The following is a 15,414-nucleotide window of genomic DNA, read 5'->3' on the forward strand; positions in this document are numbered from 1 at the left end:
AAAAAATTTAGATAAACGTGCTTATTTATTGTCATTGTGTTTTCTTCAACGTGCTCCTCTATGATTCAATGAACCAAATCTGCAGCGTGAAACGAATGAGAAGAAGAAGAGGGAGGAAAAGAGGAACGCCCAATATTGGCGGAAACCACGCCCATATCATGTGGTATCCATGGTAATCGGCGTCGACGTCACAATGGCAGGAACGCGGTCTATAAGAAGCGGAGGCTCCGCGGCCGCGGCTCGCGAGCTCGGATGCGTGTTGTTGGGGTGTGAAACGTGCAGGACGAAGTAAAACAGAAAAACACTAAAAAGAAAAAAAAAGCAGTCCCATCCAGTTTTATTTTTATTTCGGTCCAACTGTACATAATTTAAAGTGGATTTTCTTTGTCATTGACTCACTTGAACTGGGCAGAAAGTCGCAGGAATCATGGGAAGAGGAGTAAGTATACATTTTAATCAGCATTTATCGGAGGATTCTGTCTGTTTTGTAACGTTTGCCGGGTGATTTCTTTAAAAAACAAACAAATAAACAAACGAAACCCCTCAAACAAGTGGTTTGATCGATGTCGGAGCTGCCAGACTCACAAGAGGCTAGTGAAAGACAGATTTCTTTATTTCACTCTTAAAAGCTCCCTCTTTAGCACTTTCATCATTTCCGTCTTTCAAAAATAAACAGAAAGACCCGCCGCGCGACAGCTCCTGTCCCACCTGCATGAACTCACCTTTTAAGGTTCATCAAGGGTCGCAGTGAGCTCCTTCAAAGAACTCCAGTTACATAACGGGAGGTTTCCTGTCAAAGTTTGGGGAGCTAACGTGTTAGCAGCGAGGCGGCAGCTGTGGGAACCGAGCTGGGGGGCTTTCCCCCCCCCTTCGGCTGGTTTCAGACCCAAAAAAGTGCCCAAAACAACAATGCTTGGCATTACCCTGCCTGGCTGCAATGTTTGGTCCAGCCTTGGTGCACTGCTTTGGGGAAACGGGGGTGTTTCTCCCGGGTTTTGGAGGAGTTTGGGATGTGTAAAACATCTGTGATCAATTAAGTCTTGCTCAAGATATGTTCACGTGTGTGTATGTGTGTGTTAGATTCTGTTTTTAAATGGTTTTAAATGAAGCGCTGCAGGGACTAAATATTGGTAGATATTTTGTCGTGTCCCGATTGTGTGAAATCATCCAATTTGTCTGTAAACGATTTCTGTTGGATGCAAAATTAGACTTTTATCATCTGGTCAGAAAAAACATAAAAACAGTGAAATTGATGTCCTCGAATGGCTTATTTTGATTAACAGTCTGTAGAGAAAGAAACCAAATTCTTTAGATTAATTAAAGGTCTCAGTTTTGATGCATGTTTTGGAGCCCTTTTAAATTTTGATGGGACCAAACTGTCACGTAATTAGTGACATTAAAATACAAGGGAAAAATGCCTTTCCCTCATTAAAGTGATTTACATTTTATCCCCAAACTATCAAACCATGGTGTAAAAGCAGCAGAATGACCTAAAACATCTGCAAACTTGTGTGTTTTTGCCTGGGCTGAAGCGGAGCCGTCCCCGATGAAGAGACGAGGCGCCGCCACACCCTGCCAGGCTGCGCAGCACGGTCATTATAGATTCAGCTGGCGAGGGATGGAGAGGTGGATGGAGAGGGAGAAGATGAGCGGAGAGAAGGAAGGGAGCCGAGAGAGGCAGATTGAGACAGGTTGCTGGTTTCTGTGGAAAACCGTTTTTTTTCTCTCCTCCCATGCGTGACGAGAGCCAGTGCCCTGCCCCCCCCCCCCCCATCATGCATCACTCCACTTTCACGCTCTCAAGAGGGGCGCAAGAAATTGTTTTGTTGTAGGGCAGACGGGGAGACGAGGAAGAGTGTGATGGTATTTCACCGTTTTTCTTTTTTTTTTGGGAGGTTGCCATTGGTTCCTTTGAGAGCCGAGGCTGGTTGGGATGGTGGGGGTGGGACCAGAAGGTACCAGTTGCCTGCCGCATTGCCACCTCGGAGCATCTTGGCTGGTTAACGCAGTACGTTGGGGATGGGAAGCTTGCTCCGTAACGGAGGGAGAAATCCTCCAGGTATCGAGCAGGCAGCTGTTGAGCCTGCAGGAGGTCAGCAAGGGTGGGGGTGGGGAGGAAGGAGGTGAATTTGAATATTTCATCATATCGCAACCTTTTCAGGTCTTTCTGAATGATCCACTGGCAGAAGTTTCTCAAATCTTCCACATATTTAGATCTCCTCGCACAGCACCGCTGATACAATCAGTGTTTGAAACCACAGCACAAAAAGCAGGCCGCCATGTTATGTTTCACAGATTAAACGCCAGCTCGTTAAGGAAATTCATGATCTGAAATAGAAAGACCATTTCTTAACCCCACTACAACGGAGCGCTTGACCAAGTGGTTCTGTATTTGTTAATCTCAAGAGAATCTTTACAATGAAACGGACATCGGTGGTGTCTCGCGCAGCGTCAACACCCTGCAGCATGTTGTCCTCAGTGTTCCACTTCTGTCCACCTGTTACGCTGCTGCTTGAGTTTTAATGAGATGTATTGATCTCTGCACTGGGTCCATTTCTGTCACCTTGTAGACGTTGCTTCATTCACGTAAATGTTCTGGAAGTGACATTCTAAAGGTTTGTCACCGTATTCTGCTCTGATGGGGATGAAGTGATTAATAATTAGGTATTTTAAGTTTTGTTAGCGGCGTCAGATCGGACCCAGAAAGCCGACCCTGAGGGGCTCCACGGCTGCATCTGTACATCCATTCTTCCAGGCTGTTTCTCCCCTGTCCTGCCTGTTTAAACCTTCCCCCCCCCGTCCGCGTCCCCTCCCTCCCAGGATTTAACATTCTTTCCGCTCAGCAGTCAGCGTGTATTAGCTGGGGCTTTTGTCACACGCCACCACGCATCCCCGCTCTCTCCTGCTCTCTCACGCCATCTCTGCATCCGTCTTTGTGTCTGTTTGGCCAAGCAGCTTGCAGCCGTGTGATTTGTTTTCTGTGGCAGCTCTCTGAACTTTCACTGCAAGCCTGTTGCTCAGCAGAAGTGGAACGTTTGCATCAAAAATAACAACCCCCCCCCCCCCCCCCCCCCCCCCCCCCCACCCGCACGAAGGAAATAGGAAAAGCTGCACGTCGAGGGAAAGGCACGCGTGAGAATGGCAGGTGTGACTGCAGGTGTGATCATGTGATTCATTTTATTCACAAAATAAGTGCTGCAACTTGTAGCTGTGCTGTCCAGTCACAGTAATGGAGGCGTGGCTTAAAAGGTGTTGCTCGCCGATGGAAAGTGAGCTGTAAAATAGCTTCATCCCTGCTTACAAAGGTTTTGTTTTGCTATTTTACACTCTCCCCAGATTGCAGCAGTAATTTCTCTGATACACTTTAGGTGCATCATCGGTGCTTTTGTGTTGAAGGGTTACGTAAGGCAATACATTACCTTCCATTTTCATTTTCACTTAATCTGGCCATCCCAAGCGCACCACGCCAACTGATTCGTGGCCTCAAAAGACAAATGCACAATGTCAGAACACACGTGTGCCACTGTGTGCTGGGGAGAATGAGGACAGGTGGATTTACAGGGAGGTAATAACCCTTTTTGGTTTTACAGGGAATTATTAGTTTTGATCGTCAAGGCTAGCTCATTTCTGGTGTATGGCATGCTAATTTAACTCTGTTGGTTGCTAATTCCCTTGAAACAAAGCGGAGAAAATTGGCTTATTAAACGCAAATAATAGTGATGAGAGTTATAATCTTGTTACCTCCAGTAATGGCATTTTAAGAGCCGGAGTACAAGCTGCTTTCCCGGCCACTAACTGTCCAGAGAGTGTGGGTGATGGACGAGGGGAGAGCAGTGTCATTGAAGATGGCTGACCTCTTCCAGTACAGAAGCTTTTTAATTGGTGAAATGCATCTGAAGGATGTGCTCCCAGGCAACTGTTCCTGGACTCAGCCTGATGCTGGTGGTTTCTGCAGATTTATAACAACTGGACTCTTTTCCATCCTGACGTTGAGCTCGGAGTGGTTCCGTTCTGCATCACCCCGGTGCTGCAGAAGCACCCACAAAGTTTCCAACAGTGAAAGGTTGATTCATTCATTGATTTCCTCATTCAGCCTGAAGAAAGCAGAAAGGTTTGCCGGACGTGAACGGCATCTTAAATCAACGCGCTTTCTTTTCAGTGTAAATGGGGACAGTTGGAGGGAAGTAAAAGAGGTAGAGAACAGTGAGGACATGGGAAAATGAGATGAAAGAGAGGGGGAAGGGCTAGAGCCCTTGATTCTGTCCATTCACATATCTTCATAGGGGTGGTAATAGTTGCTGGTAGCAACCTGGCAAGGACCCATGGTTGGTGTGCTCATTTGGAACAGTTGAATGAGCAGCTTGTGGGGAAGCCAGGAAGAACTTTGCCTTCTGTTCGCACTCATGGATCATGGCACCACTCGCTCAATGGTGGATGTCTCAGAAGCTGGAGAAAAATACCACCCTTGTTTTTCATCAAAAGTTCCTAAAGATGTCATCATTAAACCCCCCTCCATCTACCAGTGACATCATTGCTTCATCCTGTAATCCTGCAGTATAAGCTGCACCCAAACTGAGCTGTTTCGCAAACAGACTGCAGCAAATGATCAAACTTTCACAAACGCATTGTTCTGGGCCACAAAATTCCTGCAAATCTCCACAAAATCTGGAGATGATGACGCATTAATCGGCCTTACAGTCAGCTAAAGTGGTCCATATGGCCATAGCATCACCAGTCACACGGTCAGACTCCTGCACCTTCTGTTGGCGTTGGTGGTTTAAGGAAATGGAAACCCTGAACAGGACCAGGCTCATATGGAGGGACCCTCCTGGTGATGGCTGGCTGGGTAAAGGAGGAGGGGCAGAGGGGATAAGGCCAGGGAGAAGGTCACAAAGATGAGAGGACCAGAGCCATCATAAATGGTACCCTGGAGATGCAGATCCATACTGCTATTATGTTAAAGCTGTCATGTTTTTGTTAAAGCGGTGACAGAGCAGATTTGCCATCTAATAAACAGCTGGTTTTCATGGGAGCAGCTGTCTAGAACAGGAAATGTCAGTTTAAGTTTAAAGGTTAGACTGGGGCGGAGGCTATCGGGGACAATGTGTCCTGAATGATTTAACATTTCCATCTCTCCGTTCCCTCAGTCGCTGGCGATTTACCTGTTGCTTCTGAACTAGCTCTCAAGCACACGTTCATTCTGTCCCATCTGTCAGAACAATCACCCACTTTCAGCTTTTGGCTCAAAACCTTCATTTGCGAATTATTTTCCTCCGTCCAGATGGCCCCTAGGGGTCCTTGTGGGTCCTGAGGTCAGGATCTGTCCGTGGACATCCAGAACCAGGTTCAGTGTTTTCCCAGCTTAGCTGGCCGGGGGGCTCAGCAACGATAACAACATGTGCTGGGATCACACACTCTGCTCTGGTGACTCCCTGGGAAACTTGAAAAGGCCAGTCCTGTAGAAAAACAAGCTTGCTTCCACGTCTTGGACCATGAGCACGATGTCCATATCTGGCTGTGCTGGAGTGAGGAGCTCATGAAGGAACGTCGTGCCTTCATGAGTGTCTGCCAAATATTTGCCAAAATGGCTGCGTTCACTCACTGATAGCCATTTGGTCTGTCGGCAAACAGGCTAACATCTCTGACCCTTGTAGAGTCCCGAATTATTAATGCTGCTTAACTTCTAATCGATGTTATCTTCTGGTGTTTGAGCTCTAGTTAGAAGCCAGAGGATTTCCCTCACCTAGAACAAAAGCAACACTGTTTTTTTTTTTTTTTTTTTGCATGTGTGTGGTAACATCAGACTCTTGTCCATTGTCTTTCAGCTGATGGATACTAGCATCATCTACTGCTGACACATAATTGTGGAGCAGCTCACTCTGAATTTCACATTTCATTCGCCATAAAGGATGAAGTGGAACAACCTCAATGGAGCGTTGCATTTTTTATTTTTTAAATCTGTATTCGAGTCCAACACTCCAGTCTCAAATCTAAATGGTCTTGGTGGGGGTTGCTAAAAGCTCCTCTTGCTCATCTTTGCCTCCATATCTGGTGCTTTCTGTGTCTCGCACATCTTCTGGCTCGTGGTCGTCTCAGCAGGCGTGATCTTTTTGCTTTGTCAGCAGCGGCCAATGATAAGGAGACGAGCTGAAGAGGACGACTGTCACCCCGCTGAAGAGCTGATGGCGTGATGGGAGAGAAAAGAAACAATTGTTTGGCTTCCGCTCTGAGATCCTGAGCTGGAGCTGAAAGAGTTGCTAAAACCCAACAAGACTCCCCACATTTAGAGGCTAAAGGCTCTTGCGTGATGAATTGTTGAGCTTGGGGATGAGATGGAGAGCTGCCGCTGACGGCTTACACGTCCAGTCTGTTCCAAAATTGTGGGTGTGAAAACCAGTGGGCTCTGATTTCCCCCCGCGGCCTAATCCATCCCACCATGCAAAAATAAAACTGTCGTACAACTGACCTAGAAAAATGAAAACCTCCCCACTGTTTGCAGCTCTGATGTTCCTCAAAGACAAACAAGTCGGTAAAGAGACGGAACACTAAAGTTTGTGTTACCTTGTTTTCACGCACGCCAACCTCCTCCTTTGAAAGGGTCCCTAAAACGTTCTGACCCAAATATTTAAAAAAAATGCATGACGACACAATGTCTTCTGGCACTTTGACACATTTGACACTTGCCGGATCAGATGCACCTCATCGGTTCTCATGCAAGCTCTCCTTTGAAGTCAGTCAGGTGAAGATAAAGTAGCCTTGTTTCCAAAGTTTTACTTTCAAAGTTTGAGAGCTGCTCATCAAATATCAAATATGGAAACATGGAAAATGTAAAGTTCCAGCGTCAGTGGCTGAGTTAAGGCTGTACAGCATGTTCAGACCCTCTTTCTGCAGCTCTGAATCCTTTTTTGATGTTTAATCTGTTTCTATTTCATATATCCAGGACGGACGTGAGCAGTATGAGCTGGCTGCCACATCAGAGCAGGGCGGTAAGAAGAAGGGGAAGGGGAAGGGGAAGAAGAAGGATAAAGACATGGATGAGCTGAAGAAGGAAGTGGACATGGTGAGCACTTTGCACCCTCTTTAGGGGGTCTTCCTTTGTTTGTGTCCCACTTCTTTGACAATTAATCTGTCCCCTAATTCTCTTCTGAATAATGGTCAGAATATTACTTTCACAAAGTATAATTCTATCTTTTTTTTACTCGGGTGTGTTCTGAATGAACAGCCAGTGAATTCAGCTCTGCTGTTCAATGCTGTCCTCATTCTGTCCCCACTGCCTCATTTCTTTTGTAACTTATTCCCTTTTTTCACTGAATAGAACTTGCTTTTTTCCATCAGGTAGTTATTTTAGCAAAGGTCAGCACACACCGTGAGATAAATGCCAGAGTGAACACACACAAACACACACACACTCTGGACTGTTACACTTTTCCTCCGTGTGTTTCTTCAGGATGATCACAAGCTGACCCTCGACGAGCTCAACCGCAAATACGGAACCGACCTCAACAACGTAAGTGGCGGAACGCAGCGCTTTCGTTAACGTTTATTTTGATGATGGAGCGAGAGCATGCGGCAGATTATATAAATGATGGTATGATCGCGCCTCCTGGGGCTTCATTAAACATCGATGAAGGGGAATTGGGGCTGAAAGGGGGAGGGGCAGGTTGATGTGGTCAGAAACACACGCTTGGTTTCTTGTGAGATGTGGAAGCGTGGATCCTTTGATAGCTCATACTGTACGCTTCCATCCAGGATGTAATAATGCTGACAGAGCTCTCACGTCGTGCTAAGCTAGCCTGTTTGGGTTTGAGGTAGATGTGGCTTCAGGCTTTCCATAAAACCTTGTCCCCGACTTTTGAAGCGCTCCATAACCCTCAACTCAGTCGCTCTTCTTATGCAAATGTGCTTGTGGTCATGCAGGAAAGATCAAGGAGAATAGTTAATCAGTGCCTCTTAACTGGGGTCCCGGAGCTCTCAGTGAATGTGTGCATGAGCAGTGCTCATGAATAAATTATCAGCTGCTGGAGCCCCTCTGCCCTGATTTCTCATGCTCACATTAGCATCATTTCATTCACCTGCTTCTTTTATCTTCAGTCTGTTTTTTCCTCCTACCTGGAAGCGTAAATGTTTTTCATTCCCAATAGCGCTGTGTTGCTAAGCAACCAGCGCTATTCACAACCCCCCCTGGCTTTGAAGGTATGGTGCTGAGATCATAGGGGCGGTCGGCATCTGCGCGGTAAAAGCATTTCTGTCCTCGCATTAGGGACTGACCAGTGCAAAAGCAGCTGAGATCCTGGCCCGCGATGGACCCAATGCTCTCACACCTCCTCCCACCACACCAGAGTGGGTCAAGTTCTGCAAACAGGTAATGTCGGCTCAGGATTTCCTCTGGTTGTTCGCCAGATCAACCCTTAGAGAGTAAATGTTTGTTTTCCTTCAGATGTTTGGCGGTTTCTCCATGCTTCTGTGGACTGGTGCCATCCTTTGTTTCCTGGCTTATGGAATCCAGGCTGCAATGGAGGATGAGCCAGCTAATGATAATGTGAGGCCTATCTGGAATGGCAAGATGGATGGATAGACATGTTCTCTCTATCCGGAATTGTCACCATTTTCTCTGCTCACAGTTGTACCTGGGTGTTGTGCTCTCCGCCGTCGTCATCATCACCGGCTGCTTCTCTTACTATCAAGAGGCCAAGAGCTCCAAGATCATGGACTCCTTCAAGAACCTGGTCCCTCAGGTGCTCCTTGCAGGTTCAGTTTCTGAGTATGAGTGAGTTGATCTTCCCTGCTTTTAAACAAGAACTGCGTCCACTCTCGTAGCAAGCCCTGGTTGTCCGCGACGGTGAGAAGAAGCACATCAATGCTGAGGATGTGGTGGTTGGAGATCTGGTGGAGGTGAAGGGTGGTGACAGGATCCCTGCAGATCTGAGAATCATCTCTGCCCACGGGTGCAAGGTGGGTCTCCTCAACAAAAACATTTTCTTTTTATCTAAAGCTGTAAGTGAACTCCGGGAAAGCAGATTACAGATTCGGCCCCCTGCTGTGCTCAGGTTCTAAATGTTTGTGTTAAATGTTTGGACCTCTGGGAATTTCTGACAGCACAGCATTCCCTGGTACTGTAAAATTTGCTGTCTCACCTGCCTCTCCCAGCTTCTGTCCCATTTTGAACCAAAGCACCTGACCAAATCCGGCCACCAGAGCAGCTGTGGAAGCTGTCTCAGACTAGGGTGTGATCACCTCTCAATGTAGCCGTCATCATGGTGCCTGTTATTTTCTATTTTTCCTTTCTAAGGTGGACAACTCCTCCCTGACTGGTGAATCAGAGCCCCAGACTCGCACCCCTGACTTCTCCAACGAGAACCCTCTGGAGACCAGGAACATCGCTTTCTTTTCCACCAACTGCGTTGAAGGTATGAGGATGGGTTGATCAGAGCTGCTTCCAGATGTGGAGGTTGTTTTCTCTGTCTACCAAGAGTCTGACTTCCTTTGCTGCAGGAACTGCTCGTGGTGTCGTGATCAGCACTGGAGACCGTACCGTCATGGGCCGTATCGCCACGCTGGCCTCTGGACTCGAGGTTGGGCGTACTCCAATCTCCATTGAAATTGAGCACTTTATCCACATCATCACCGGTGTGGCCGTCTTCCTGGGGGTGTCTTTCTTCATCCTCTCCCTCATCCTCGGTTACACCTGGCTGGAGGCCGTCATCTTCCTCATCGGTATCATTGTTGCTAATGTGCCAGAAGGTCTCTTGGCTACCGTCACTGTGAGTCCTGCTCTTTTTTTATTTGCAAGAAAAACGAATGAGTGCTACATCAGGTTTCTGTCTCTAGGTGTGTCTGACCCTGACTGCGAAGCGTATGGCCAAGAAGAACTGTTTGGTGAAGAACCTGGAAGCTGTGGAGACCTTGGGCTCCACCTCCACCATCTGCTCAGACAAGACCGGCACCCTGACCCAGAACAGGATGACCGTGGCCCACATGTGGTTCGACAACCAGATCCACGAAGCCGACACCACAGAGAACCAGAGCGGAACCTCTTTTGACAAGACTTCCGCCACCTGGGCCGCCCTGGCCAGGATCGCCGGCCTCTGCAACCGAGCCGTCTTCCTAGCAGAGCAGGGCAATCTTCCCATTCTGAAAGTATGTGAAAACAAACAGTATCCCAGCTAAACCCAACATGCCACCTTTTATGTGGAAACTGGACTCTGCATCTTTTATCCCTTTTTTGATAGCAGCACAAAGCCTGTTCGTTAGCTCGCATGCTCATTATGTGGGCGGGAATCAGTTGTGCTGACTCATTCTCTATTTTGTCTTTGCTATGTTGTTCACTTTCATTCTTTTAGCTTCACTTCATTCCCAGTACCGCCAACACCTGCTTGAGTGTGGTCATGAAAGATGAGTGTTTGTTCACAACCGTGGCAGCATTGTCAGGACACGGTGTCATCTTTCATAATGTGCAACTTGCGTTACCACACAAAAGACCTTACAATGCTGACACAAAGGAGCAAAACTGAAGAGAAATGCTACACTAATGAAATTAGCTGCTGCTTGGTTCATGCTAGATCTGTTGGTCCTTGTGACTCAGATTCTGATGGATGGCAGATGGAGCTAAAATAAGCTGTTGCCTGCTAACCAGCTGGTGAACAGCCTCTGCAGCTGTCCTAGCTGTACAAGCTTTTTGCAACCCACATCCACAGGTGTCGCACAAATTCAAGTCATTCAAGAGGAAAATATCTCCTGCTTTCATGTTGAAAATTATGAGCAGAACATTTTGCTGATCAAATCAACCCTAATTCAGGGTTAAAGTGTCACGTTAAATAAGCAATGAAAAGAACAAATGACTAGTAAATTTTCCGTGTTGTTGATTAAATGTGGCGTGACTAAATTGTTGAAGCAACATAAATATGAGATGTTGCCAGTGTTGCAGCCTTGCTTCTTTCTCCCTCACACATATTTCCAAAAACAAACCAGTGAACACACTATAACTGTTGGTTTACAGTTTTTCTTTTTGATGCCACTTTTCCGCCCCTTTTTAATAACATGTTAAAGTGCACGTGTGTGCCTGCCTGTGTTAATCCCCTGAAAGTGTCTGGCTGGCATCACGGCTCCTTAATTACCTGTTATTCTCGCCTACTGCTCGTTATTCCTCCCTGACTGGGACAGCTGTTAGAAGAGGACAAAGGTGGCGATGGAAAGATCTAAAGAAGGAAATTTGCTTCAAGTTTATTTCCAGTCAGGAAGAGATATTCAGCAAGAGGGAGCCTGATTGGGCTTCTGTTTGTTTCCCAGAGAGACGTGGCTGGTGATGCCTCGGAGTCCGCTCTGCTGAAGTGTATCGAGCTGTGCTGCGGCTCAGTCCAGGAAATGAGAGAGAAGAACTCCAAAATAGCCGAGATCCCCTTCAACTCCACCAACAAGTACCAGGTAGAGGAAAAGCAGTCTGACAGTAAAAGAAAATGACTTTGACTTAATTCTCCTTTTTTTGATTGTACGTTCAGCTTTCCATTCACAAGAACAGCACAGAGGGAGAGTCCAAACACCTGCTGGTGATGAAAGGAGCCCCAGAGAGGATCCTGGACCGGTGCTCCACCATCATGATGCAGGGCAAAGAGCAGCCTCTGGACGATGAGATGAAAGATGCTTTCCAAAATGCCTACCTGGAGCTGGGAGGCCTGGGGGAGCGAGTGCTGGGTATGGACTGACAGCTGAAGGCACATGTCGGGACGTCACTTTGAGGGTTCTTCTCAAACTAAAACCTTGTTTACCACATTTTTTCCTTCAGGTTTTTGCCATTTCAACATGCTTGATGACCAGTTCCCAGAAGGCTTTGCTTTTGACACTGATGAGGTGAACTTCCCCACCGAGAACCTGTGCTTCGTTGGCCTCATGTCCATGATTGACCCCCCTCGTGCCGCTGTGCCCGATGCTGTTGGCAAATGTAGGAGCGCTGGAATAAAGGTAGATTTTTTTTAATGTATAAACTGACAGCTCTTTTCGACCTGGATGACTGAGAACTTTTATTGACATCAGCTCAAATGTTTACATCTCCTAGGTCATCATGGTAACTGGTGATCACCCAATCACAGCTAAGGCCATTGCTAAGGGTGTGGGTATCATCTCTGAGGGCAACGAGACTGTTGAGGACATCGCCGCACGCCTGAACATTCCAATCAATGAAGTCAACCCAAGGTACTGAGCAAACAAAGACATTTTACAGGTTATCCCAGGGTCACTTCCTGTTCCCGAGATTTCATTGAGATTTTGCCCCTTCAAACATTAGATGTGGTTTTTGTATTTCCTCCAGAGATGCCAAGGCCTGTGTTGTCCATGGCGGAGACCTGAAAGATCTGTCTCCAGAGCAGCTTGACGATATCCTGAAGTACCACACGGAGATTGTGTTTGCCAGAACATCCCCGCAACAGAAGTTGATCATCGTGGAGGGCTGCCAGAGACAGGTACCCCAGCCTCCAGGCTCTCAGGAGCCTCTGCTGTGTTTACTTCAGCATCTTATCATGCTAATTCAGGCGTGACTATTTTAAATTCGCGACTGCAAATGCTAATGTTGAGCGCTCTGCTTTAATGACTTTAGAGTTGCAAAATAATCAAGCATGACGTCTGTTTGGACATAAACTTAACTTGCAAATGAATATTAACAAGCTCACCGTCACTCCTCATCATAAGTAAGGAGAACCATATGTCTTTGCTAAGATTTATTCAGTGATGCCAGTTTGGAGGTCAGCTTTCACATTCAGAAGTGACCAGAGATGCCATCTGGGGTCCAAGTACAGCTGAAAGTCAGGAAGTATCAGAAATGAATGTATAAGAAGGTGAAAGATGAATAAAAAGTTATGCTTTTCTGCTAAAGAATACAGCAGAATGAAACCCGGTACATTTGACCAATGTGTTTAATATCTAAAATATGACTTTTATTTACTGTAATGCACTTTTCATCATCTCAGACCATAATTTCCACCCTAAAACATGAATGCTGCTCTTTTAAGGGCGCCATTGTGGCCGTGACAGGTGACGGCGTGAACGACTCTCCTGCTCTAAAGAAGGCCGACATCGGTGTTGCCATGGGTATCGCTGGCTCAGACGTCTCCAAGCAGGCCGCTGACATGATCCTGCTGGACGACAACTTTGCCTCCATTGTTACAGGAGTGGAAGAAGGTAAGTGTGTCCTTTAAAAGCAACCATTTTTATTCACCGCAGGGAAGAACATGCTAAAGGAGTAACTTACTCTCATCAGGCCGTCTGATCTTTGACAACCTGAAGAAGTCCATCGCTTACACCCTCACCAGTAACATCCCAGAGATCACCCCCTTCCTCCTCTTCATCTGTGCCAGCATTCCCCTGCCCCTGGGAACCGTCACCATCCTTTGTATCGACCTGGGAACCGACATGGTAAAGATCCAGCTAAAATGGAAACAAGCAATAGCCACCGTAGCTTCTGCCTGCTAATAAATAATTATGACACAGGTTGCTCTTTAGCTTTTTATCTTTTACTGGTATTGGAATTGTCCACAAGATGGTTTTTTATAGCAAATAGGATGAAGACATTTCCATTAACACCCTAAAGTTTGACCTGCTTTTTAACGGTGCGATGTTGTTTTACAGCTGTTTTCCAAAAATTGGTTAAAGTTTCACCTAAGCCTACCTATCAGGCACATTTCCCTGTCTTTTGATGATTCACACATCCTTCCTGCAGGTCCCTGCCATCTCCCTGGCTTACGAGGCAGCTGAGAGCGACATCATGAAGAGACAGCCCCGAAACCCCAAAACAGACAAGCTGGTGAACGAGCGGCTCATCAGCATTGCTTACGGACAGATCGGTGAGCAGTCGCTTAAAAAAGCCGACCCGTGGGGCAACAGCGGAGCTCTTCGGACGGCCAGCCGTGCATCCAGACAGTCACAGATAACGAGACAAGTGGCATAAACCAGAAATAGAGCGGCCCTGATAAGTAGCGCTCCCTCTCGCTTATCCTGGAACCATAAATACTCCACAGCAGCAGGATGCAAGAATTTGGCTCTCATTAATCCTATTTCAACCAACAAATTCACAAAGGCTGACTATGACACTGTAACATGGTCCAACTCTCCTTCCACAGGTATGATCCAGGCGCTTGCTGGCTTCTTCACTTACTTTGTAATCCTGGCTGAAAATGGCTTCCTCCCATCCACCCTGCTGGGAATCCGAGTGTCCTGGGACAACAAATACATCAACGACCTGGAGGACAGCTACGGACAGCAGTGGGTCAGTGTCTGGAGGGACAGTATGGAACCTTTCAGAACTTCAGCTTGTTAACTGAATTGTTTCCACTTTGTTCTGCCGCCTAGACCTATGAGCAGAGGAAGATTGTGGAATTCACCTGCCACACAGCATTCTTTGCCAGCATTGTCATTGTCCAGTGGGCCGATTTGATCGTCTGTAAGACCAGGAGGAACTCTGTATTCCAACAAGGCATGAAGTGAGTACAAAATGAAAATGAAATGACTAACCAGGACGTTTTTTTGTCTTTTTGAGTTTCTTAAATCTGAACTCTTTCAACGTGTCTTTCAGGAACAAGATCCTGATCTTTGGACTGTTTGAGGAGACCGCTCTGGCTGCCTTCCTCTCCTATTGCCCTGGCATGGATGTTGCCCTCAGAATGTACCCTCTCAAGTGAGTGAAACTCTCCAAACCTTCCCCTTAAACCCCACTGCTGTGTCCTCTCAACTCTGTGGCTCCACTGACCACATGTTCCTCGCTTACACCTGGGGTGCTGAATCAGTTTTTCATTCCCAGCTTTTGTGTGTTTTCCAGGCCCAACTGGTGGTTCTGTGCATTCCCTTACTCCCTGCTCATCTTCATCTATGATGAAATCCGTAAGCTGATCCTCAGACGCAGCCCAGGAGGTGAGTGCACCATCGGCGCCTTTATTATCTTCCCTTGTTTTTCTCCACTCTTCTTTTTCTATCGGCCATTCTGACCCATCCAAGTCTCTTCTTTATGTGCCTTTAAATAAAGCTTTATACTATCTTCACTGTTGCTCTTTTCTCCAGGTTGGGTGGAACGAGAGACCTACTATTAAAACCATCAGCCCAGTCAGCTCATGTCTTCTCCTACACTCCAGTCTTTGCATGAATATTGTCTTGCTGCTCGGAATTAAAATTAACCTGTGTGGGAAAAATTGGATCATGTTTTTATATTAGGGAATGCTTGATTCTATTAGATCTATACTGAGATGGAACGTGCTGATGATGCTGTTAATAAATGATAATGCTAATAATGGGGTAAACACTGAACATTGACATGACTATGCGTGCCTTGTTTCTGAAACAGGACCAATTTTATACATGTTTTTAACAGTTATGAACGTTCAATAAAAATGCGCTCAAGTCAGGTCCCACAAATGTTTCCTGTGCTCATTTCTTGAT

General features: G+C 46.6%; 1 protein-coding gene across 1 annotated transcript; it reads left to right on the forward strand.

Annotated features, from left to right (window-relative positions):
* Positions 1-216: 216 nt before the first annotated feature.
* Positions 217-15,390, forward strand: LOC101066343 (sodium/potassium-transporting ATPase subunit alpha-1). The gene is made up of 23 exons (XM_003966587.3): positions 217-439; positions 6,941-7,060; positions 7,448-7,507; positions 8,261-8,362; positions 8,438-8,539; positions 8,622-8,735; positions 8,818-8,952; positions 9,290-9,407; positions 9,493-9,761; positions 9,829-10,137; positions 11,287-11,421; positions 11,496-11,688; positions 11,780-11,955; positions 12,050-12,186; positions 12,302-12,452; positions 12,999-13,167; positions 13,247-13,401; positions 13,706-13,829; positions 14,106-14,251; positions 14,335-14,465; positions 14,558-14,659; positions 14,801-14,892; positions 15,040-15,390. Exons 1-23 carry the CDS (start codon positions 428-430, stop codon positions 15,066-15,068), a joined length of 3,081 nt encoding a protein of 1,026 aa, XP_003966636.1. The 5' UTR covers positions 217-427; the 3' UTR covers positions 15,069-15,390.
* Positions 15,391-15,414: the final 24 nt, after the last annotated feature.

The sequence above is a fragment of the Takifugu rubripes genome, chromosome 8, assembly GCF_901000725.2.
Source record: "Takifugu rubripes chromosome 8, fTakRub1.2, whole genome shotgun sequence".
Taxonomy (NCBI): Eukaryota; Metazoa; Chordata; class Actinopteri; order Tetraodontiformes; family Tetraodontidae; genus Takifugu; species Takifugu rubripes.